At 49.2% G+C, this 16,220-nt stretch overlaps 1 protein-coding gene across 1 annotated transcript in view; it reads left to right on the forward strand.

Moving 5' to 3' along the window:
* The first annotated feature begins 6,420 nt into the window (after nt 1–6,420).
* The window catches only part of LOC142583150 (uncharacterized), a 141,814-nt gene continuing 132,014 nt past the window's right edge, over nt 6,421–16,220 (forward strand). The window contains exon 1 of the mRNA XM_075693495.1: nt 6,421–7,133. Within this exon, the coding sequence (XP_075549610.1) occupies nt 6,893–7,133 (241 nt within the window). The 5' untranslated portion in view covers nt 6,421–6,892. The remainder of the gene's footprint in view (nt 7,134–16,220) is intronic.

The raw sequence follows: 16,220 nt of genomic DNA on the forward strand, positions 1-16,220 counted from the left end.
TTGCACCGAGTGGGTAGCTAAATAGTTACTTTTAGTCTTTAATGAATCATTATCGATGTGTGCCCCCCCCCCCTGGGTAACAAAAAAAAAGCACAAATGATCCCAGTATTTAAAGCTGGAAACAAAAATGACACTTCTAATGTCAAACCAATCTAGATTACGTACACTATATCTAAGGTATCGGAATACACCATCCTTAAAGGGAAGCTGAAACACTTTTCGAAAAAAATGAGTTCTCTGCGGCATTCTACAGTTTTGAGTCCCCTGAACACGAATATCTCGTTCAAAAAGGGCGGAAACAAGCGCAAGCGGCTGTTTTTTTCATGAAAACGCGCACCAGCGCCTCAGGGTATCGCGTGAACGCCGCTGTTGCCCGTGATTGGTCGGAGCCGCTGTGACGTCAATGGCGGCAGTCGCCGGTCGGCGCCGCCGTTTCAGAGCGTAGCACGCTGTTCTGTTCTGGCTTCATAGCTGAGTTGTAAGCATTATGGAACGTTCTCGCTGTCTCGGACAGCTTGTATTTTCGCCGTACATGTTCGAACCGACAGCCGATACGGAAAACGATGGCGGCAACGGCGGCAACGACGATGTTGAGCATGCCAAAAGCGAGAGCGATGTGTGCACCTTCTCGCGCGTTGGAAATCTTAGCTGTTACGTATGCTTTTTTTTTCATGTAGCTGCACGTTCCAATGACGGGAGAAAAAATGCGCTAAAGTGTCACTGGGAACTTGCTGCTGGAAGAATGCCGAAGCACTAACTTCTCATTGGATTGTAAACACGGGTACAATTCCGCGATGTCAAGCACCTTGCCGCTGCTTGTCTAAAGTCCCGTGGTTTTCTGAGCGTTGATACACGATCGCGAACATAAGTGCCGCCTTTCAAAGCGCGCACATGCAGTGCTGCGAGGTACAGTCATGGAAGTTGCTTATCATAACATCCAGATCGAGATGGTCAGGGGGATTATATGTGCAATATTCAGAATATGGTTCGGCGACTTTGCGATTGTGGCTCGATCAAGAATCGGTATGCGCGCTCCATGCTAGTGTTGACGTAAAGATATTAGGCAGTTTTAGCACCGCCGTGTGGTAAACACGATAACTGTAACCGTACGTCGAATGTCACTAGGCAAGCCTATACTCCATTTCATACCTCAGGTGCAACGCTGTGGAAGCTACGCACTAAGTCCGGTTACCAAAATTTATTACTGCGCGCGTTTCCGTCTATGGTTCGCAGCGTGCCAGCGGCGTTTGCTCGCGCGAGCATGCATGTGAAGCTGCCGCGACGGGCTGCAATTAAAGAATGCCGAAAAGAAAATTGATTTAAAAGAACGTGTTAGCAGCCGTATAAGTACACGGATTGTTTCTATGGGTAAATTCTTTTTTTTTTCATTCAGAACTGAGCTTATATATGAAAAGTTTTCTCAAAAATCGGGTCAAGAAACACCGAACTTTTTCTAAGTGCGAACGCAGCCACTGGAAGAAGTATCTCAAGCCTCCACAGCGTTGCACCTGATGTATGAAACGGAGTATAGCAACGCTAGCAACAACGCGTTTCCGCATTTGTCGTAGGGCTATCCGGCTATCGCGGAAATGGTCCGAGCACAGCACAGTTGATTTCGTCGGCACGAACTTATCTCTCCTCACCGCACTGCGCTGCAAGCTTCTTGTCCTTCGGGAACCTGTGAAACACCACATCGTCTCGCCCGCGTGTGTTCGCGCAGCCGAATGCTGCACAGAACGAGGGCATGTTGGGCGCCCTTGGCTGTAGGCACTCACGCAGCACAGAAGGAAAGAACAGTTTACGAAAATCGCAAAACAAACGTGAGCGGCGGCGGCGGCAAATCTCTCGTAGCGTCGTTCAGTAAAGCGCAGGACGGAAAGAGGCATGCCAACGCATGCCAGCACGCCGGTCCGGCAGCTCGGTCCCCGCCAGTGACGTCACTCTCGCCTGTTCTCTCCTCTGCCAACCACCTAACCCGGCGCTCCGGGAAGCGATGGGGGCGTGTCCGCGGGGTGATTTAGAAAGCGATTTCCGCCCCTTATATTAAGAAAATGAAGAAAAAAAATTCGGAACCGTAAATTATTAGGTCTGTTCTTCCCAATCCCAGCAATTCATGGAAATTGAAAACCGTTTCAGCTTCCCTTTAAGCACATCATATACCCTCTCTTGAGACGGTAAAAAAAAAGTCTTATCAGCTTTTTAGCACGGCCTCCATCGTGGCCTGTCGACTGTGACGCAATTAATTGACGTAATCAATGAATTATCGTTTAATATTAACAACTAGCAACAGATTAACTTAATATTTCTAGATTATTCGGAGGCATTCGACCAGGTAAGTCACAGGAAGTTACTCAAGAAATATGAATCCTCTTTAGGCACCACTGATCACCATTGAAGCAATAGGTGATCTGGTAGCTGTTAGAATACCTTACAAATTGTTCCAAGCTGCTGTTCAGAGTGGCGAATGACACTCAATGCCATAAAGTCTACCTTTCTGGTTATAACCAGGAGTTCCATATAGTATCATCAACGGCAGAATCATCGGTGATTACTCAGCATAAATATCCAGGTTTGACAATTACGCATGACCTGACATAGAAGGCCCATGTTGACTCACTAACCTACCCGCCGTGGTTGCTCAGTGGCTATGGTGTTGGGCTGCTGAGCACGAGGTCGCGGGATCGAATCCCGGCCAGGGCGGCCACATTTCGATGAAGACGAAATGCGAAAACACCCGTGTACTTAGATTTAGGAGCACGTTAAAGAACCCCAGGTGGTAGAAATTTCCGGAGTCCTCCGCTACGGCGTGCCTCGTAATCAGAAAGTGGTTTCGGCACGTAAAACCCCATAATTTAGTTTAGTTAACTCCCTAACCCCAACAGCATCAAAACCTCTACTCTTCATTAGACTTTAACTTCGACTTGCTCTTATCGAAACTAAACAGTCGACGTACACGTTATTCGTCAGGTCCATTTTGGAATACGCTAGCATTGTCTGGTTTCCTTCCACTAACGAAGAAATCAATACGATGAAAAGCATACAGGGGAAAGCAGCCAGATTGATTTTCAAGAACTGCAGACCAAGTAGCTCGTTCACTCAGCTAATGAGAACTGCAGCTGCACAACCCTTTCAAAATAGAGCCAAATCATCACGCCTCAAATGCAAGTACTGACTCAGTCGTGGTCTGGTGAACATTGAAGTTCCATATACATCTCCAAATCACAGACGCGTTCCACGACAAACTTGCCGGACGCCGTTCCCATACCAACGGCTACAGATACTCTTTCGCCTTAGCAACAGGAGAATCGAATGATCTTGATTCATTCATTGCTAACAGTCCCTCCCTTAAAATGTTCTACGCAGCAATATAAAACTAAAACATCCGCGACATACTTCTGTTTTGAGGAATGTTCATTTGCACATGTGAATGCGCTACCTCCTTGTCAATTGCTTGAACATGTTCATATACCTGCTCGTGTTTGTATAATTTTGTTTGATTTATCTCTTATTGTTAATCAGATTATGACTATGACTAACCATGTATAACTTATTTTGCTTGCTGGAGGACCGTGGGGAAAGGTCTGCGCACCGCAGTAAGAGTGATAACACCTCCCCCCCCCCCCCAACACACACACATACTTTAACCCGATGTGATGAAAGATCTTCTCGGAGCTCACGGATGACCACATTATCGAGGCCAGCAAAGATCGTATGGAAGCGAAGGTCGGGCATGGCCGCAGCCGCGTAGAGCCTGCAGACTAACCAAAAATTTTCTTGAGCCAGGTAGCGGTGATCAAGATGATGTTTATTGACATACGGGGCTAGGACAAATCATCCCCTAGCCTGCTTGAGTTAATGAGGTTTTACTACATTTATCGCTGTCCAGCCTTTTGCCTATCTGATCTCGATCTCAACTTTCGCGTTTGAAACCTCTATCATTATACTGTACCATTACCTAAACTTGCAGTGACTCTGTTTACACCAACGTACTCCCTGCTTTACTTCCACCAATACTCCTATCGTTTCTTACTTATCTCGACTGCTGACCACCTAATCCTGCCTTCTTTTGTAAATCTCAATGCATCTGGAAGGTGGACACTCCCTACAGGTCTCGATGGATCAATACCTTGGCATTCCATTACGATGTAAGGAGTCGCACGCTTTCTTTTTTTTTTTCAGCACATACATGCCTCATCCTGTGGCGCACATTTGCTTCGGCATGTTTTTGTCCTAAGCAGCCAGCTTAAGCCTCAAATAACAAGGCACTCCCCATTTGCGTTATCGTACAGTTTTTCCCTCCAGATTTGTTTATCGCCGTTTCTGTAAATATCCGTGGTCTTTTCTTGTTTCCACCCCTTGCTTCCAATTTAGCCTCTCTGCTTCCCTCGCTTTGTTTTTTAAGACTTCTGGCTGTTTCGTTATGCTTTCAATTGCACTGTACTTCGTTACCAGCTTTCCTGACATCTTTCTCCATTCTCTGTGCACGCTTTTGATCTGCAGATGTTTGGGCTGTTCAGCGGGCCACATTTATTTTCATCCATGCTCCTTAGTCTTTCTGCAAAACTAACCTTGCACTGCGCTTCCCTTGATTTAAAGGAGGCCAAACCTATTTTACCTTGCACTGCCTCATTTGTGGTTTCATTCAACACTCCAGCTAGACCTTGCGTCACTCCCGCATTTCACCGCCGAGTATGCCTTGCACCTCTGTACCATAGAGGCGGCTGCAGTCCCACATTCTAATGGAAATTGTAGAAGAAAAATAGCGACATAAAGTATCTCATGGGTTCATGGTAAATAAAGGTTTTGTTTTGCTAAACGTGCCTAGCTTGCTCTGTTGCGAGCGGTAAAGTGCGCGGCATTCCCAACGAAGTGACCTGCATAGCGAAGAATTTAGGAGGTGCCAAGCGGTTTATTAAGGCCCCTGCAAGACTACGCAAACAAGTACCGTAATAAAATGAGGCTTCAGCATACTTCACTTGCGGGTTCAACGTATTTCCTGCCTATTTGATTTTTTTTCCATACATACTTTGATTAACGCTAGAAATCATGGTGCGTTGCACTAAGGAATCACTGCATGGACAGGCGTCCTTCTTAAGACGACCACGTGACGAACAAATTTCGCTTTCTTGGCGGATAAACCCAATTGCCGTTCCACCCTTTTTCTTTCCATCTCGCTCTACTCCTCTTGAACTGTGAGCCGCTCTCGTTTCCCCATCTCTCGGCACGCGCTGTTGCCTCTTCCAGGAGCGCCAGAGCTCTCGGGAGCACGCGCGATGACATATGAAACCGGAAGAGAGAAACGCAGCGACCTCCCTCGCCGCACGCACAGGCGGAAGTAGACAGAGAGCTCAGGGAGGCGCACTGCTCTTCCTTCGCAACCAACCGAGGCGTGATCGATCTGAGCCAAGCACCGAGAGCGAGGCTGCGCGGGCCGCACAGATTACAGTGGTCATTGCACTGGCTTTCTTGCTTCCCCCCGCTCTCGTCTCACCCCCTCCTCAACGCAGCGCAAGAGCGCTTGCCACGCAAGAACAATGGGAACACCGAGAACTAGCAATGTCGGCTGGTTTGCCCGCCCGGTGGAAAGGGCCGCGGCAAAGAATTCTGAAAGCCAAGTACCGAACGTTTCAAGAACGTAGTAGGGAAGCGGTGCGGAAGGCAGGATAATAGTCGTCGGAGAGGGTGGTTCAGAGAACGGGGTAGGGTTTCTTGTAGCTTGCTGGTGCTAGCGGAGGCCCTTGGTTAGCCGCCTCCCTGCGTCGGCAGTCGCGTTTTGTTTAGTTCTTTTTTTGAGTCTCTGTGTTCGAAGGCATAAGCAAGGTACAGCCTGAATGGGCGTCAGCGGAGACGATGACGACGGTGAAAAAGCGGGCGGGGCGGACAGCAGGCTTCGTTTTCTTTTTCAGTGCCAGGCCCTAGCCTCGCGCTCTGAACACATGCGGTGGCCGAAAGAACGGAGAGGGAAAAAAGCGAAGGAGGGAAGGGCAGGAGCAAGGGAGCTCGGCGGCGAGTCCAGCGGCGTGTCACTGCGGTTTCCGTGAAGAAGGATCATCAGCCGGGCGGGCTGCCGGGTGTGGAGGGAAGGGGGGTGGAAGAAAGCCATCATTCCAGCGGCAGTCGCGAGAGCGGATTGAAAGGGCCTCGCTCGCCGCCGACTGCTGCAGCCATGACCGCGCGTGCGAGGAGCAGCGCAGCACGGCCGCTGGTAGCAGCGGACGCGCACAGGACGCCAGCAGCGGCGGCCTCCTCCTTATCGCCTAGTCGCGTCTGGTCGATAATAATAGTAATAAATAGAGAGCGAGGAGGAACCCTGCTTCCTTCTCTTTCTCCGGCCCCAATGAGAGCGAGGGGAAAAGGGAGAGTGCGGTGAAGTGCCGCCTGCACTGAGGGAGCAGAGGGAGGCAGAGGGCGCGCGGGAGAAGCGGCGTCACCATGGCAACCATTGCCTTGAACGTCGTTAACGTGCGCGCAGGCGCACTGCATCCGCTCCTAATGATAATTAAACGGGGCTGTTGCGTGCGGCGGCAACCGTCGGCGCTGCGCTGCTAGCTGCGACAGGGCGAAAGGAAGAGCCACGCGGAGAGCGTCGCCTGCTGCGAGTGCGGCGTACGAAGAGCGAAGCAGCGGCGGCGGCAGCAGCAGCAGCAAACACCGGGCGCTGTCGTCGGTGGCGGCGTCGTTTGAGCGCGGCGCTCGCGCGGTCTCTCTTGCTGCTCGTGTGTGTGTGCGCGTGTGAGTGCGCCAATGGCCGCCGACGCTCCTGCATCTTGCCTGTGACTATCGTCGACGTCGTCGGGGGGTGGTGGTGGCGGTGGAGGCGAGGCCAAGCGACTGCGGCGCCGCCCTGGTGCTCACTGTGGGCGACGTCGCCGAGCCGCCGCGGCGATCCAATATGGAGCTGGTGCGGCGGTCCAAGAATTTCAGCGTCGCGGAAAGCGACGCGCTCATCACGCTGTGGAGTGACCCGGAGACACAGAAGAAGTTCGACTCTGCCTACCGGCACTCGGTCATCTGGGAGATGATCGCCAACAAGCTGCGCATGCACGGATACGAGCGCTCGTCCATCGACTGTAAGACGAAGATTAACAACCTCAAGGCGACGTACTTCAAGTTTCGCAGGATCTACAGCGCCGGTGAGTACTGCACTGCCGGTTACCGTCCACGCCCACCCGGTCCGCTTTACGGAACGCAAAGCTGCAGCAGCGACGCGCGCGCGGCATGTTTCCCGCCCTGGCACTTAATTCTTCTGCATTGGGAGCTCAGTGAGAGAAGCGCGGTTTCCGGGTTAACCCTTCGGGTACGCACCGAGCGAGCGCGCGTCAGATTGAAATGAAAGAAAAAAAAGAAGAGAGGAGGAAGGAAAGAGGTTGCGGAGAAGGTGCGAAAGAAAAGCAAAGGCAGCTTGTAGTGGAAAACGTTAGGCAGCTCGAGTGAGAGGGCACACACCACAACACGGAACGGCCTCGGTCGCTCGGGGTGTCTCTGGCCCGATCGATAGCACGCTGGCCGAAGTCAGCCAGGCGGCAATGTTTTGATTTGCAAAGGCGCCAGCCGGGCCGCCCGCGCTTTGCAGGGGGCGTCGGAGTGTTCGCGGCGCCACCGGCGTTGCTCGCTGCTGCGTGCAGCCGGAAGTCTTCCGCTTTTCACCTTCTCCTCCGCCTTTCCTTCTTTCCTGCCCTTGCGGGCTCGGGCTCTGTGTGGCAGTGCTCTGGCCGACCGCGGGCGCGGCTGTCTCTCGGTGCACTGTTGGGGCGATTTCCGGTATCGGCCTCTACCGCTCGCTACGTTGCTGGGCGCTCCAGCTCTCACATTTGGCCGCTTGGCACTTGACGTTCGGTTCAATGAATACAGATAGTGCCTCTGATTTATATAAACTTAAGGCGGAGCGGGTCACTGAAAAATTTACGTCGTTTAACCGCCTGCCGATTTTGACAGTCCCGACGTACAATTAATTATGTCACCACTTCTGCCGAACCAGGCGTGACGTTGGCGTGCGTCTGCTATTCTCCTATGCAGTGCTGGCATGTCAACGTATTCGGCGCGATGTTCTTCTTTTTTTTTTTCGGTCGTTGTGCCTAATGACGCAACGCGCGCTACAACTTTGGTCGAGTATCATGCAAGGATTTTAAGTCATATTTATTATTTTTTTCTGTCATCCTACTCTTCTGCAACTCGTTTGTTGCACAACTCGCTTAAATCTGCGAATAATTACCTACGACATTACAGACAATTTCCGGTACGAACTCCATCCTGGCAGTTCTAATTCCAGCTGCAAGGGCTTCGGCGCCGCGTTGTCTTGAAACACGCTGAGTTACGTCATATTTCGAATAAGTGATGCTGTGATTGTACGCTGATCTATTTTGTGTGCGTAGTACACGGTTTCTTGATGAACGATCCTGTTTCGGCACCAGTCTTTCTCCTCAGACGTTGTTCTTGGCACGGTAACCTAGCCGAGGCAGGGAGAGAGAGTGAGTGTGATTGTAAAGAGGAAGAGGCGCTATTTTCTGCAGCCAGTGACATAACGAATGATAATATTTAGAGGGTGAGGAGTGTTGGAAACAAACGAACACCGCTGCTACAAAACTGTTCGCGGTCAGGCGTCGTTTATGACCGCTTGACTTGCCAACTTCATTTTATTCACAATATCTCAGCTGTTTCCGCAGGCCCCGATACTGCAGATGGATACCCCCTGCTTCTGCAAATTTTGTGTACCACTTAAACCAAGTTCGAAGCACCTTTAGCATGCCACGACAGCACATATATGTTTGTATTTGAACGGTGACATGTCGTGGTTTGATCAGAAACATGGCCGTTCTTCTTTTTTCTTTCCCTGTTATCGTTTCCTTCTTTCGCCGCAAGTAAACGTAGCACAGAGTGCTAACCGCTCCCCAACTCCAAAAAGAAATCTTTATTTTCGGTGGAATGTAAATAGTAGAGTGATTTCAAAGCATAGAAGCATACTATACTCCAAAAACGTGGGCAGCGTTTGACGAAAGTACTGAAGCCACTCCATGTGTAACTATACTCCGTTCCATACATAGCAGTCAGCGCTATGGAAGCTACGCAAGGAGTTTGGTCAATGAAAGTTATCACTCCACGCGTTCCGTCTGTGCTTCGCCGCGCGCCAGCAGCGTTCGCTCGCTTGAGTATGCACGTGAGGCTCCTCGCGACGGGGTGCAAATAACAATAACCCGAAATAAACAACAAAGATAGAAATGTTCTAAAACAACGCATTATCAGCCGTATACAACAGTATGTTCGTTTCTAAGCATTCAGGCTTGTTTAATTCAACAATGAGCCTATGTAAAGATACAGTTGCGCACAGTTGCGGTAAAAAGACTTCGAACTATATCCAAAGGCGAAAGAAGCCACTGCAACAAGTCTGTCTAGCCTCTACACTGTTGACTGCTATGTATGGAACGGAGTGCAGATGTGTCGTCGGGCCTCACATTGGTGTCCTGGGGAACCTTCGTTTCAGAGAAGGCCTGCGGTTAGGTATAGGAACTCGTTCTCCTGTGCTCAGGAGCGCCAGAGAAACCTCAACAGACCGAAGACCGATTGTGTAAGTCGTGGTGTGACGTCGAAGTTTAACAAGCTGTACAAGTAAGGCGCGCTGAGTCCTTAGTTCTCTTCCCTTTTTTTTTAAAAAAAGCAAGGTGTTGGAAGAAAGAAGCGCACCGCTTTGTCGTTCCTCTCTCATGCTAGTCTTTTTCACTGCCGCAATGATGTAGAGGACAGGTCTTACTGGTACTAATAATCGTTTGTTTATTCAACGTATGCAGCAAGATCTGAGTTCTTTCTTTCTTTCTTTCTCCCCTTCTTCGCTATGTGAGAGTGCCTCGAGCTGTTTGTGTACCTTGGGTACAGCAAACATCGCTACATCATGGCAGTTGTCAAGCACTCATTCTCCATACCTTTATTATTATTATATGCTTTTTGTCTGTCGGTTTTACGAAAGGCCTCGAGGGCGTTGCCTTTCGCAAAGCACGTCGAGGCGCCCTACCGCGAGAATAACGCTAGCACAACAACAACAACAATAACAACGAAAAGAGGCATTCATTAAGTGAATTGCTTCATTTTGAGATAGGAGATCGAGAAGTGGCTGCTTGCGCAAGCCACGGCACGTGTTGGTTCTGACGCGCTGTGGAGTTCCGGGAAGGGTACACTTTATCCCATGCTCCGTGCCTTGTGCGCTAGCGAAAGGCCGACAATAGATCGCGGTTCATCCTGCACCGCGTGCGAAAAGCCAGTCAGCTGCATTAGACTTGGTGGGGCTGCACAGTCCAACGGCAGCCGTTGTCTGTTTAGTCGGACTTGTGGGAACGGCTTCGTCATGGAGGAAACGTCACAAGAGACTACGACGCGTAAGACAGTAATGGCACCCTGTCGTGGTGTCGAATCTTATATCTCATCTTTCTTTGTCACTTCTTTCAGTAGCTGTTGCTTGCGAGTTTTTCACGTGTATATAACGAGATTATTAAATTCTTCTACATGTCTAGACGGGTCTTTCCACCCCCTCAAAGTTGAATAGGGCGCAAGCCGTTTCGCTTAGACTTCTGCAGACCAGCGCATATCCGTGTCTGTCCGTTCTCCACGAGGCTTACGCCGACATGTATCGAGACGACGCCTGCCTGTCCTGCGGGCAGACCTCCACTCTAGCGCACATGCTCTGGGAGTGCGGGTCGACATACCCCAATTTCAAGGAGTGGGACTCGCTTCTGCGTAGCAAATCCTTCTAGGAAAGCAATCCAGGCTGTCTGTCGTGCCCGCGACCGGGCCGGTGGGCTAGACCTGCCGGTCCCGACGTGGGACTAGCCGGGTGCGCGACCAGTTCGCGTCCTCGCCGGACCTGCAATAAAGTTTCTTCACTCACTATATCACGTGAACTAACGATTCAAAGCCGAAATTGCGCATCGGGTTTATGAGGGACTCCATAGGGAAGGGTTCCGAATTAATTTTCACCACATGAAGCTCTGTAACGCGCATGTATTTGACGAGTTTGTCTGTGTTTTGCCGCCTTAGAAATGCGACCGTCGTGCCAACAATGGAACCCACGACACCGTGCTTAACAGCGTAATATTTCACAGCAACTGTGTTATCACGGCGGGTTGCCAAATGATCCTATGGTTCATAGGTGCGTAGCCACTATGTGGCGTCGACCTAGAATCGGGCGGGCTATTCGAAGTGGCAATGACTGTTCAAATTCTAGGACCAATGAAAAGCAAGCCGGCAAGTAAAAAAAAAGTGCGTAAAAGGGGAAAGATAACGTTAACGCGCCAAAAAACAAAAGAAAGAAACACTGCAGCAAAAAGGAACGTGAATCGGGAAGCAATATATGAAAAGCGCGAAGAAAAAGAATAAACGCAAATCTAACGCAGCAACCAGTTGGAATCGACAAAAGTTTCTTTGGTGTCGGAGCAGACGTCCCTGTTGCTGGATTCGAGCATCGAGGCTCAGGAAGAGACGAGAACGTTTGAACTGTCAAGCATGAGACGATGAAATTCTACGAATGTCTTTTTTGCTTAGAGCAGCGAAGCCGCGGCACGATTGAAAAAGAAAAGAAACGCGGTAGGTGAGCGAGTGTATTTTCAACATTTCGCCGCAGACACGTGCGTGTGCGCATGTGCTTTCTCTCAAACCAAGACGATGGCAACCATGTGCGCGCCCGACACTTTCCTCTTTTGTTTACCCCGAGGACGATGCTGCTGCTACTTTCCCTTCGCCAGCTGGCTTCTCTTTTCCTGGCTCTTCCAAGGTTTCACAGCTAATGCTTTGCGGTCTTAGGCATGCATGTCTGTTTGCGACGCGCAAGCGCGACCTTCATCTAGATGACGCTCGCGTTTGAAATCTTGAATGCCGCGCCGACAGTGGCCTCTGCGCTACTTCCTGCATGACCAATTCTGTGGTCTTGGGTTGTCGCCTTACGGAACCTTGGTGGTGGTGGTGGTAATAATAATAATAATAATAATAATAATAATAATAATAATAATAATAATCGTTTATGTATTGCAGTCTGTGGAGGACACTGTAAATGCTGCTCTTTATCTCGAGGCTGTTTGCCAAAAGCCGCTCTGACACGTTTGAGCAGGGACGTCGGCAGCACCACTTTTACACACAAATTCGTGGTGCAAACAAAGCAGGCAGTTAAAACAAAAATTATCCCGTATGTAGAATGATGCTGTTAAGATATCAGAATTACGATTGATTTGCGTGACATGGACATCACTTGTGAAATACACAGAGATCGCCATTCAAGTAATGCAATCGCAATAAATTTCAATTATTTCAAGTTTACCATATGTAATTGCATATATTTTTTCGCGTACCCACGGCATGATATTGCTTTCAACTCTTACTGCCCCCCTGCCCCCTTACTTATTTTTTTACTCTGTTGTGGCGACGTAAGGCACTAGCTGTGTTACACTTAATTTGTTTAAGGTGCCATCACACTGCCTGTTTCCTTACTGCGAGTTTTTCTGCATGCAACGTTATGTTCAGGATCAGATAGTTCCAGCAGGAAGCGGCGATTCTTCTTATTGTTGTGCTCAATAGCTCTGGTTTTGTTACTATCGTCGTGTGTAAGGTAGTAAATGTTTGCGCGGTCGTCTGGCAGCAACAAAACAAGTTACAAAGCGTTCATTTGGCTTGAGGCCTCTATTCACAACGTGCAGCCGGAAGCCTCCAACTCTGAGAGTCAGTGTGCTCTTGTGGACTGAAAAGTAGTGGACGTAGCGCAAGAACACTTTCCCACCTTGAAGGTATAGGTCAGCCGAATCTGCAATCAGGGTCACACCTTGGCGGTACAATTCAGCCAGCTTGGTACCTTCCTCCCCATCCTTGGAGCAGCAGCACCGACAAGCTTGGCAGTTGAAGCACTCGTCGGGTGCATCATCATCATCATCATCATCATCATCATCATCATCGCCGTCGTCGTTCCACTTAATGTCCACTACAGGACAAAGGCCTCTCCCCAAGCGATTTCAAATTACCCCTGTCTTGCGCCAGCTGGCCCCGTCATATGCGCGCGAGTTTCCGAATTTCAACACACTGGTACTTAGTTCTCAGTAGTTCTTGACTGCGATTTGCGTAACTTTGCACCTATTACCAAACAGAAAACCAGTTGCGTGCTCTGCGCGTTACGTGCTACGTTGCTGAGTTGTACACTTTGAGGTAGCAAGGAAATCGTAGCCTGCTAAACAAAAGGTATTGCTCGAGCTTTTGTATTAGTGGTTGTACTTGAGGCAGAATTTCTCCCGCCGTATCCACGCAAGCTTCATTTAGTGATGCTACGCTGTTCAGAATCACGGAATATTGGTCAAACCGGTAATGTTTCAGTGCCCTTGTGGAAACAGTGCTAAGCGTGAAAAAAAAAAAGCATTTACTGTTCGTTTCTTCCTCTGTGTTCTTGTACTTTGCGCCGAGCAGTCAGTAGCTTGAGTTTAAAAACTTTCGTTGTGGACTTTGGGGTGCTCCTTGCGGTGACTCTGAGCCGAAGCGGCCTCAGTATAGTAGCTGTACTGTTGGCAATTAGCGCAGCTGGGATTTGCCCTTCTGACTACATTCTTCTGCGGTGCACTTTCCCCTCTGTTGCTTTCTCAAGAGTCAAATTATGTTCTTGGAAAAAGAATCTCGCTACCGACCCACGAGATAAGCGCAGCTGTCAGGGAATCCATCTCACTCGGTGAAGAGGCGTTATATAAGAGCGGGGCTATGCGATTTGAATCTTGCGAAGGATGAGCAGCAAGCGGGCCTGAATTTGCGAATCCTTTCGTTCGTCAGTACTTAGTCGCCGTCAGTTCGATATAGTCTGACAGCTGCGCTTACACTCGCATTTTGTTCCATGCCATCAGTGACGGCGTGTCAAGCCGCGCAACGCTGGTAATCGGTGGCAAAACAAATGCGCTAGTTAGGATATGAATGTTTGGCTAAGTCGCTGCTGTAAATATTCGGCAAATGCCTTTCTTTATTAAATTTATTTCGCATATGCAAGCCCACTTCTCCAATCATTCATTTCAATCTTGCATTCCTGTCTGCTGGAACGCAATGGTCTTGCACTTTGGCGGTGATATCTGTTGAAGCAACGGAGGCAAATGGAGCCATGGGGACAGAGCACGCAGGGCAATTCTCGACGCTCAGTCGGTGTTTCTGTTGTTGACAGAAGATAGCGTAAAGGCCCAGGGAGCTTCGGCGGTGGATGGCGATGTATCGGAAGACGAGGGGGGTGGCCATCGTCTGTCATTTTTACTTGCAGCCTGTTCGGTCTGTCAGTTTATTAGACTTGCGTGCAGCATCGATCAGTCGTTGGTAACATGTTTATGGTCACTAATGTCGCTGCGCCCAAGCGCATAGTCACGTGGCATTTTTTTCTTTTTTTTTAAAGCGAAGCGGTTTATGGCTAGAGTTCCGAGCATTTCTCGTGTCCGTCAACAAATCTGTGTGAGCAAAAACTATCATCATCACCAATCGCTAGTGCCTCTGCTCGCGCGTTCGTCGTCGTCTTCTTCCACGGCTGCTAGACACAGCTCCCTTTCCGCTCATCATATCAGCGTTCCCATAATGCCCCTCGCTCCGCGAAGGCGCAGACGGCACTGACCCACTGCCAGCCGGTGTGGTGTTTTCGGTCTCAAATTCATTGCCCCGATATAGCGCAACATGAAAACACGTATGCATATAACGAATGTATTTAGCACGAATGATCGCGGATGTGTAAAAATAAATGCGTGTGTGTGCTTTTTGTCGCCATGACCTCCGGTCGAGACAGTAAAATGTGTTCGTACGTTTGTTCAAAATTCGGTGTCAACTCTGTGTCGTGTGCTCCACAGCTTCGCTGGTCTTTCACCTTCGCAACTGCAGTGGAATGGCTCGTGACTTTTAATCTCGCGCAGTTTCCTTGCTGGCGGGAAAAATGAATACCACAGCAGCTATCATCAGGAAAATCAAGTTATCTGGAACATATCTCAATAAGCACTACGACTTCTCCATTGAAGATATGTAGTTTAAAGCAACACTTTAAAACTTTGGTTAATTAATCAGTGTTCACGAATTACTTAAGCTCATACTAGAAAATTACTACAAGTTGCTTAGGTTGGCAGTGAGCACTGCTACGTCCGTTGCATATTCGTGACGCACGCACGGATTTTCTAAGGCTTGATTTGCACGAGTTGGTTGAAACTACGTTTTACTAAGCGATTACAGTTCTGCGTGCAAGTCTTTCTTACTCTCCTTTCGGACAGTATACGATCACTTACCACTGCTAGTATTAACTGCCACGTTAGTACGAGGCGTGTGCTTACGAATCGCTCGTAGATAATGAGCTGCTTTACGAATTTTACGTGGGCCTCGAACGTTCGACCTCGTGTAGAATGTTACTTCTGGCACGACCAAGGTGGAATGGGAGCAATTTGTTTTAGCGTGCCAGCGCCGTCCTGCTTCAAGTTAAGGTAACGTTGGTGACGGCATATTCTAGCTGAAGTGAGGAAGTGAAACAACGGTAGAAGGCAATGACGTTAACCAGGAAAGCGCCTGATTGGCTGTCCTATATGCTTAGGGAAGGGAATAGAAAGAAGAGTAAGGCAGTGGAAAGAAATAGTACAAACAATCTTTCTCAAAATGTCCTAGATTATTTGATTATTATTTTCTGGACTATTTTGACATTGAAACTACTCTTTCGCATTGTACACAGAGTGAAATTTGCGCTAACTTGGTGCTTGCCTCGTGAGAGCAAAACTCCATTAAAAATACATGTATATATATCAGTGGTTATTTAGCGGGAAATGCGAGGGCAATGCATTAGCATCGCGTCGCACGTCTTGCAGGTCGCACATCCGTGTTTGAAACCGCGTTCGCCACATTGGAAAGTGTAATTCCGGAGCTGGCTAGACACACATCCTGCCTGTTCGAGGAGCCAAGTGCAACCGACGGTGGTCTGGAGGAGACCGCCGTCACGTGTGCTATATATATATGTATATATATACACACGCACTCGCATATGCATATCCCACGCACTGTTGGAATTGGTCTACACGAAGCTTTCATGAGACAGCTGGGCGAAGATTCCGCGTCACGACGTACGATAGACGCGTTGCAGGCTTCAGTGACGCATGCGTTTTCATCGGCCACCACACAGTGGACCTTGCGGAGCAAGCGGAACTTCTTATACTGCGTTAAAACGCGTTCACTCAGCACGTACACGAAATGCCCTTCGGCGCCACAGTACGATG

The sequence above is a fragment of the Dermacentor variabilis genome, chromosome 5 (genome assembly GCF_050947875.1).
Source record: "Dermacentor variabilis isolate Ectoservices chromosome 5, ASM5094787v1, whole genome shotgun sequence".
Classification (NCBI taxonomy): Eukaryota; Metazoa; Arthropoda; class Arachnida; order Ixodida; family Ixodidae; genus Dermacentor; species Dermacentor variabilis.